Source organism: Thamnophis sirtalis, unplaced genomic scaffold (assembly GCF_051295495.1).
Source record: "Thamnophis sirtalis isolate CommonGarterSnake01/CBP01778 unplaced genomic scaffold, rThaSir2_p1.2 scaffold_2, whole genome shotgun sequence".
NCBI lineage: Eukaryota > Metazoa > Chordata > Lepidosauria > Squamata > Natricidae > Thamnophis > Thamnophis sirtalis.
Genome location: NW_028261382.1, coordinates 63,780,870 through 63,790,701, shown reverse-complemented (window position 1 = coordinate 63,790,701; position 9,832 = coordinate 63,780,870). Strand labels below are relative to the sequence as shown.

The 9,832-nt window shown below is 42.4% G+C and overlaps 1 protein-coding gene across 1 annotated transcript; it reads left to right on the top strand.

Moving 5' to 3' along the window:
• The first annotated feature begins 2,543 nt into the window (after positions 1-2,543).
• On the top strand, positions 2,544-8,317 carry RAN (RAN, member RAS oncogene family). The gene is made up of 7 exons (XM_014067476.2): positions 2,544-2,704; positions 4,450-4,495; positions 5,739-5,823; positions 6,260-6,385; positions 6,766-6,953; positions 7,642-7,812; positions 7,911-8,317. Exons 2-7 carry the CDS (start codon positions 4,457-4,459, stop codon positions 7,953-7,955), a joined length of 654 nt encoding a protein of 217 aa, XP_013922951.1. The 5' UTR covers positions 2,544-2,704; positions 4,450-4,456; the 3' UTR covers positions 7,956-8,317.
• The last annotated feature ends 1,515 nt before the right edge of the window (positions 8,318-9,832 follow it).

Genomic DNA, 9,832 nt, shown 5'->3' with positions numbered 1-9,832 from the left:
ATTTTATGATGAAGCATAAGTGGTGTTTCGCTTTTAATATATAGAAAATAAATAGATTGGGGTTGACATTAAATATTTAGCAAAACCAAGCAGATGGTTCCGGTTTCTTTTCTCATTTCTAGAGAAATCAGGAGAAGCAGTGAGGAAAAAATAAGCTTACAGGTGAAAGTTTCTCCTTTTGAAACTGCATCCTTATTGCAGAAAGAACAAAAAAAATCAAGTACAGGTAGTTCTTGACATACGACAATGGAGCCCAAAATTTCTGTTAAGTGAGTTTTGCCCCATTTTACAACCTTTCTTGCCACAGTTGCAGTGAATCACTGCAGTTGGTAAGTTAGAAATCCTTCTATTAAGCAAATCTGGCTTCCCCATTGACTTTGCTTGTCAGAAGTTCACAAAAAGTGATCATGCGACCTTGGGACACAGCAACGGTCATAAATATGAACCAGTTGCCCGGCATCTGAATTTTGATCCCATGACTATAGGGATGCTGCAGAGGGGTTGCAGTGGTCTAGAAGTGGAGCTCTCGCCTCACAATCAGAAGGCTGTGAGTTTGATCCTAAGTAGAGGCAGATAGTTCTCTCTCTGGGCACAATGAGAATATATCATCTGAACAAAACTCCGCATTGGCAACAGGAAGGGCATTCGGCCAGAAAACACTCAGCTGCATTCAGTTGCCAAGACTCCACCCCTGCAAGGGATTATGGGGTCATTAAATGATGATGATTATAGGGATGCTACAATGGCTGTAAATGTGGAAAGGGGTCATAAGTCACTTTTTTTCAGTGCTATTATAATTTTGAATGGTCACTAAATGAAATAAGTCGAGGACTACCTGTACAGGACTGGTGCCTTGCCACAGCAGAAAATATTTACATTTCAATGGATTGATTCTTAAGAGGTCAAAGGTAGAAGAGAAAAATAAATGATTCGAACAATGTACACAGAAGATGGAATGAAATATAATGCAAACTTCCTTTCTGACCACTAAGAGGCAAACTGAGGCATTCCCAGAAAGAAATATTTAAATTGATGAGAATAAATTATAGAATAGGGAATAGAATAGAATGGAATAACAAAGGTGGAAGGGACCTTGGAGGTCTTCTAGTCCAACCCCCTACTTTGGCAGGAAACCGTACACCACTTCAGACAATTGGTTATCTAATCTCTTCTTGAAAACTTCCAGTGTTGGAGCATTCACAATCTGGAGGCAAGTTGTTCTACTGGTTAATTGTTTTACTGTCAGGAAATTTCTCCTTAGTTTCTAATCAAAAAGTCAACCATTACAATTTAAAATGTCCAAGTAAGAAAGAAAAGGGACTGGACTGATTGGATCACTTCCATCATTAAATTTTGGGTCTGTTCCTTTATGAAATAATGAATAAAGGAGTTAATGAAGGCAGGGGAAAAAAACCAGACTGGCAATTTAGTGTTGGTTATTTTGCATTATTTCACCAGCACTGCATTTATTATGATATTCGGGGCAACATATTAAGAACTTTGTCTTCGGCCAGCCACCTGGGATCAATTCACCATTGCAATTGCCCCAGGAATGGGAAAAATCAGTGCATCCCCCCCAGTCCATCTGCAGGGCTTGTTCCCCAACTTTTGCAATGCTGGATTACATAGCCCATCTTCTCCCCAAAAGGCAAGCTAAAGGTTGCAAGAAAAAAGCACCTTGCTGGGGCCTAATCGCTCTTTTGCATCGCCCTTTGCATTGCTTGCTTTTAAAAAAATACTTTATTCATTAAACATGAAACTCAGTCATTCAAAAATGTATCCCTAATAATAATAACTTTTATTATTGTTTTTATTAGTTTTTATTATACTTTACTCATTAAACATGAAACTCAAATTTAAAAATGTATTCCTAATAATTTTAATTATTTTTATTATTGTACTTATTCATTAAACATGAAACTCAAATTCAAAAATGTATCCCTAATAATAATTATTATTTTTATAGTTTTATTATTATGATATATTTTATTATACTTTATTCATTAAACATGAAACATTCATTAAACATGTAACCCAGAGCCGACCCCCTGCCCCCCACTTCTTAGAACCTTGTCGGAGTCATCCTAGCAAACTAGCAAATTTGACTGTCATCAGTCAAATTCAAAAATGTATCAATAATAATAATAATTATAATTTCCCTCCTTTGTGTAAGTATTTAAAGTCTAAAATAGAGGCGGCCTCAGGGAGGGGAAGAGGGACGGGGGGGGGGAGAAGAGCTCTCCCTTTTCGCGCCAGAACGGCCGAGCGCCACGCGCAGGCGCAACCCCAACGCGAGTGGGTGGGCGGAGCTATCGAAGAAGCCGCGCGCATTCACTCTCTCCGCCGAGAAAGGCGGGGGTGGCTCTGCGCAGCGAGGGCAGAGAAAGAGAAAGAACGACGAGCCCAAGCTTCTGAGGCATTCTCACCGCGCAGGGGCGGCCGCGTGACGTTAAGCCCCTCCCCTCTCGCCGCGGCTACGCCGACACGCTGATTGGCTACTTCCCGGTGCCGCTACGTCACCGGCGTGCGCGCTCCCCCCGCCCTCGGCTGCTGCTGCGGCTGCTTGCTTCTTTCAGGGCGATTTTGAACGAGCGCGCTTCCGCCATCTTCCCTCACAGCCCGCCCGTCCGCTCGCTTTTCCCTTCAGTCACAGCGGCAGCCGCGAGCGGAGAAGGAAGGAAGGCAAAGCAGCGGACGAGAAAAGGTAACCTGCTCGGCGAAGCGAGGGAAGGGGAAAAAAAGGCCGCGGCCGGGCTCGCCCACCTCGCGGGAACAGCTAGGCCGCCTCTCATTTCTTTTCACCCCACCCCCACCTCCACACGGCCAAAAAAAAAAAAAAGGGCGGGAAAGGCCTTCCGAATGATTCCCCCCCGCCGCCGCCGCGAAGAAAAAGAGGCGCATGCGCGGGGAGGGGGGGAAGCGAAGCGGCGGTTGGCGGGAGGCCGTTGGCGGCGGTGGGGGGGAGAGGGCGAGGAGGGCTTTGTGCGCATGCGCGGGGAGGGGGGAAATGGGCGCCCAAACGCAGCGCTCTCCTTCGGAGGTGAGTCGAAAAAATAGGTCAGGGGGGGTGATGGATGGAGGGGGATGCAGGGTGGAAAAAAAGGGAGGGCTTTCTGGGAGGGGAGTCTCTTCAGCCTCCATGTGGCTTTCCTCCCATTAAGGGGAGTGGCCTAGAAAGGTGGGGGAGGAGCGCTTTTTTGAGGGGGGGTCTTGTTTATTGCTTCCTACGGACTTATTTGGGGGGATGCCAAGAAAGGTGGGGGAGGGGCTCTTTTTTGTGGGTCTCTCTTCTGCCCCTCCAGACTTTGCTCTTGTTTATTGCTTTCTACAGACTTACTCCGGGGGGGGGGTGTTGCCAAGAAAGGTGGGAGGAGATGCCCTACTTCTGGAGGGTGGGTGTCTCTGTTTTGCACCCACCCCCCAGGCCCGACGTTTTCATTTAGGGTAGTGGTTCCCAACCTTTTTTGGCCATGCCCCACCTAAAATCCTGACACCCCCCCCCCCAATATAACTCTTACTTTACTCAAAAAATGAACTCAACTCACATGGAGGAAGGCCTAAAAGGCCATTAACTTGTTTAAACAAGTTCAAATCCCCCCCCCCCAAAAAGTCAAACTGGGCCCCACTTTGGGAACCACTTATTTATTGAGTCCCAAGAAAGGTGGGAGAGCTCTCTAGGGGAATCTCTCTTCTAATCCCCCAATCTTTACTTTGGGGAGATCTCAAGAAAGGGGGAAGGGGGACTCTCTTCTACGGTCCAGATTTTTGACTTGGTGAGGGGAATGGCAAGAAAGTGAGGGGACCCTTTATGAGGTTTTCTTGTCCCCCCCCCCCCATTTTGTCTTTAAGGGGAGATCACATTAAGGCGGGGGCAGGCTTGTAAGGATATGCTAAGAAAAGGGAAAGGGAGACTTTTCTCCCCCCCCCCCGACTTTTGGGTGGGGTGCCAAGAAAAGTATGAGTGGGGCCTTCTCTTTTCGGGGAGATGCCAAAAAAGGGGAAGGGGGATCTTCTCTAAGGGCACTCTCTCTTTTGCCCTCAGACTTGGGGTGCCTGGAAGAGGGGGCAGGGAGGGGGCGCATATTCCTATAAAAGGAAAACAGGTGATTTGATTTTCCAGCTCGGCCCTCTTCTCTGCCTCTCCCTTTTCCCTTCTCTGCCCAGTCTGTTTTTCACCACCTCTGACAAGCCCCTGGTTGTACAGTTTTGTGTGGAATGTAGCTGTATGTGTTTGTTGTTTTTATAAGGGCTGGAAGGTGGGGGGGAGGGAGGAGAAACACACAAAAAAACCTTGCCAGCCCTCTGCCTGCCTGCCGCCATTTACTGCTTCCTCCTCCTCGACCCGGATGGAGAGTTGAGCCAGCCAGCCACGCGCCTTGGAGCGTCGTAGTGGGGCAGACGATCATCCGCAGTGCCGCCTCTCCACTCATGCGTTGCTCTTTCCCACAGACGCAGCATGGCCGCCCCACAAGGAGAACCCCAAGTGCAGTTTAAGGTAGGGCTGAGTGGCCTTCTTTTCACCCCGGGTTTTTGTAATGATTTTGTCCTGGAGGAAACCTGCGTAGCAAGCTGGGCCTCTAGGCTTTCTTTGTTGGTTTGCAAATCCACAGGAATTCTTTTCTGGCTTATGCGGATCTCCTTTTTGGGCTGACTTTTTTTGGCTTTTCCCCTCCTTCACTTCAAAGAAATGCCTGTTCTCGATGGAACATAAATTTATTTTAAATCTGTTGAGGGCTGACAGTGTGTGGTTAGAAATTTGATATGGTTTCTTTAGAAGACAGATATGTAGAATATGATCAATCTGATTCCCAAATAGGCTTGTGGCCTACACTGTATGCCTGTTTTCTTATTATGTATTTGTAGATTTTAATACAGTTTAGTCCCAACTCAAAAAGATTGCTATCTAAACGGTGTAATTTTTAATGAGTCATGTTATCTCTGATTATTTATATTGAAGGAGTTTCTTTTGATACATTCCTGTTGGAGAGTGAAGGTAGTGCTTTTGGTAGATTAGCAAAGTTGGATTGAATTTGTAAATATGGAAAACATTACACATATTGTATCTACTTTTATTAATAAATATATTAATTTTATTAATATTGTCCAAATAGTAGTTATTCCCTATTCTATTCCAAACTGGGGGGGGGGGTGCTTTAATTGTAAAATTGTATAATTTATTTTGAGAACATAAATAATTTGATATGATTTTTATAGTCCTTTTGAGTAACTTCAAAGATATGGAAATAAAATTTTAAATAAAACAAAATTAATTATATATAAACCATTCTTTTGCTTAGCTTTTCCTTAGATTAATACGAATTTGCCAATAAAACATCAAGATGGGAAAATACATAACATAAATCAATTAGCTACCTTTTATTTCAAGAAACATTTTTCTGCTAATTAGTTGTCACAACTGGAATAGTTTGCAATGTATATGAAAGTTTGAATATATTTTATTTTTTTTATTATCAATTTTGAAATAAGCCTGTTTTGGATGATATGACTTATGTAAATAGTTTGTAGATACATCTGGTTAATTGTAGTATCTGAGTTACTAGCCTAGCCAATTTTATGCTTACAAAAATTTACATCTAACTTTCCCTAGATCTTTATCCTATTCTGTAACAATTACAGCATACTAAGTTGGTATATATTTGTTTTGCAAGATTGATACTGGTAGACAAAAATTATCATAAGACAATTTTCTTAAAAATCTTTTTTTAAAAAAATTTCAGCTTGTTTTGGTTGGTGATGGTGGTACTGGTAAAACAACATTTGTGAAACGCCACTTGACTGGTGAATTTGAGAAGAAGTATGTAGGTATGTAAACTGTTTAAGTCATCTAGACACATTAAAATGATTTTGATAGCTATCTTACCTTTCAGAGGACCAGGTCTAAACTAACGAGTGAAAAATGCTAGATATCTACACAGTTATGGTCTGTATATTTGAAAGGCCTAGGGTCTCATACAGTTTGAGCTGAAAAGACATCGGTGCCATAATTAGCCTTTTCATCTCTCCTGGTGGATGGGGGGGGGGGTGAGGTGAGTGAAAAGAGAAAAAGGGGTCAAACTGCTGGGGGGGGGGGATCTTGAAAATAAAAACAAATAACTTTTAAAGAAAAGTTGCTTCTTAACAATTTGTAGGCAAGATGCAGACAGGCCCAAAATGGATAAATAACTTAGAAATAGTCCTTAAAAGCTTTGTGTTGTGCCTTCACATTCTGTGTACCAACTAACATTTCATTTTGTTGTAGCTACTCTTGGAGTTGAAGTTCATCCTCTGGTGTTCCACACTAACAGAGGTCCCATTAAATTTAATGTATGGGATACAGCTGGTCAAGAAAAGTTTGGAGGTCTGCGGGATGGTTACTACATTCAAGGTCAGTTCAAGAGTGACAGGGGTGTCATACATTTTGTAAATAAATTGATTATCTGAACAAATATTTGTGAACAGGAAATAAAGAACTATGCTATGTCAATAACATTTCTGTTCCTATCAAAATGTTAGAATTGTGGTTTCATTATATTTACATATGTTAAAAAGATGATAATAATTGAAGATTTATTACCTGCGAGCATCCTATATTTTGAAACTTAATGTGAAACTACAAAATGAATCTGCATTAAGGTTAGGATACTGTTGAAGTAACAATGCAAAAGTTTGGGAGTGCTTTTATATACAAATTGCTTTAATATGAGAACTGTAAATGATGCTACTTCTATCCCCTTGACTAATCATGCCCATGGCTTTACCTTCTAGCTCAATGTGCCATCATAATGTTCGATGTAACATCAAGGGTTACATACAAGAATGTACCCAACTGGCATAGAGATCTGGTACGGGTTTGCGAAAACATCCCCATAGTTTTGTGTGGCAACAAAGTGGATATCAAGGACAGGAAAGTCAAAGCAAAGTCCATTGTCTTTCACAGGAAGAAGAACCTGCAGGTAAGAACAAGGCATCTCTTCTAGCTCAACAAATATTCATGCGAACTACTTTGAGTAAGGAAACATCTGCAAGAAAGCTCTGAAAGCACCAGGGGACACCCCCCCCCCCCAAATACTAAATGTACCTGTTTTGCAGCTTTAATTCTTTATAGTTTGGGTTTTAATCCAACAAACATATTTGTTAAGTGCTTGTGTTGCATGTGGGGGGGGGGAATCCTCTTTCCTTTTTATAGATTATGCAATGTGATTGAAGCAAAATAATAACAACCATACTTGATTTATGCAGATGTTTCCTGATACAGCTAGGTAACATCAGTGCCAGCCTAGCCATTGTGTTACCTAGTGTTATCTACTTCGATAATGAAAGGTTTGCAAGAAAACTAGCTGAGAGAACATCAAAGACCCCCCACAGTTCAACCTTGAGCTAAAAAATACTCTGTTCTATCAATGTTTTCATTTAGTTGGCAATGATTCCCGAAGTGATTTTTCTCTTTGAATCGGCTCGCTCTGATCTCTCAATTCCAATAAAAGTAGGCACCTATTTTAGGATGATAGAAAGATTTAAGTCAAACGAGCGAAGTACGTCTTCTCAGAACTCAAATACATAGTAGAAGTCACTTGCAGAGGATAACAGATACCTCAATCTCTTGCTAACTCAAGTTCCCTCTCTGTAACCTTTTGCATTTAGTACTATGACATTTCAGCCAAGAGTAACTACAACTTTGAGAAGCCCTTCCTTTGGTTGGCGAGAAAGCTCATTGGAGATCCCAACCTGGAATTTGTTGCCATGCCTGCTCTTGCGCCCCCAGAAGTTGTTATGGATCCAGCATTGGCAGCACAGTACGAGCAAGATTTACAGGTAACCCTTTTTTTTAAAAAAAAACCACCTTGGCCACCTTCCTGTGGCCTAGACATTTTTTTCAGAGCTCTTTGACCCTTCCTTTTCCCCTCTTCCAGATTGCTCAGACCACTGCACTGCCAGACGAAGATGACGACCTGTGAGGGAGATGAAGCTGGAGCCCAGCGTCAGAAGTCTAGTTTTATAGGCAACTGTCCTGTGATGTCAGTGGTGCAACGTGTTTGCCACTTTATTATTCTAGCTGACCAGAACATGTGCTTTAATCTTTGGGATGCTGAAAGAGAGAATGGGGTTTGGCGTGTGAATGTGGCAGTTAAAATAAAATTCCTTCATTTTTTTGGACCTGCATATTTAGCTGTTTTGGACTGCAAATTTACTCCACATTTGAGTTACAAATCTGACTGCTGCAGTCTCATCACAGTATTCAGTGGTAAATCTTGTTTGTTACTGTCATTCCCATTCCTTTTTGTTTAGATCATAATAAAGTTGTATTTCAAATACCCAATCAAGTGGCTCTTTCAAAGGATAATTATTTGGAGCAAGATTTGGAAGGTTTTAAAAAAAACACTTCCCTTCTAAAATATTTCTGTATACAGGTAGTAACTGAAGCTCATAGTTTGGCATCTAAATTTTAAGCTAGCTATCTACAAGCCTATCTACAATTTACAAGCCTAAATCTCATTTTGGTTTGGCCTAAATAATTGTTGCAGGTAGATCTGAAGTGTACAATAGATGCCGCCTTCTGGATTTGTAGAGTTGAGACAAATCACTGAACGCTAGATGAAATTATGAAAAGGGCTGCTTCAGTCAGATTAATTTTCAAGAAACATTCTTAGGTCTAAAGAGTGGTGCGGTGGCCTAGAGGTGGAGCTCTTGCCTCACAATCAAGAATGCTGTGCGATCCTAGGTAGGGGCAGATATTTCTCTCTCTGGGCACAATGAGAATATATTTGCTGAACCAAACTCCGCATTGGCGACAGGAAGGGCATTTGGCCAGTAAACACTCAGCTCCCCTCAGTTGCCCAGACTTTACCCCGCAAGGGATTATGTGGTTATTAAAAGAAGATGATTCTTAGGTAAACATGTTTTTTCCTCTACCTTGGTGTCTACCTGCAACCACCAAGCCCTACTTGACATGCTGCTAATTGTTAATGTCTAGTTAAAGGGGGAGGGTGCATTTTCTTAAGGCTGGTTATTCTCTAATGGCTACCCCCTCCAGTGTCTTCATTCTGGACAGGGAGGATAACAAACTAGCATTGCAGGCCAGAGAGGCGACTACCAGCCCTAGGAATAAATTCAGAGATCCTGCTGAGGACTGGGACCTCACAACATGCCAGCATCTTATTTCGAACAGTTTTTTTTACAAAGCGGGGATCCTTATGGGCACCAAAGGGACGCCCATAGGTACTGTTTCTGCTGGAGGGGGAAACAGGTGTGCAGCATTGTGAGTTTAACCTGATTGTCTTCTGTAGACGTTGGCTAAACTGACTAGGTAGGACCACATCAGCAGGAACGAGGAACCTATTCTTGGCCAGTCTTGGCTCGCCTAAAATTTTCTCCCAACAGGAAGGTTGCAAATATGGAGGTTGAGTGGGCACAGCCTAGCAGAGCATTTCCTGCTGTGTAATGGCATAAAAACCACCTGGTTTATGGTCCAAGCAGGCCTTGCTGATTGCAAATACAGTTTTGAGACCAAACTTCTTTTATTAAAGAGGAACAGGCTTTCACTGCCTGTAATAGCAACCCAGGTGCCTTAGTTGAATAGCCGTTGGGATTCTGGTTGTAGGTTGAAAAAACAGGAACAGCACATCTGAATTGAACTGAGACAGAAGAAAGCAAGTCCGATTTACTTCTAATTCATCTTGCCTTCAAGAAAATGGATAAATATATGTGTCCTGTGTTTTAATATCACATGCAACTGGATCCCAGCCTGGCTTGGCTTGGCCCTTTATGTTACGCCTCAACCTGATGTCATTTCAGCTGTGAATCTCTTAATCCACAAAATAACACTTTACCAAGT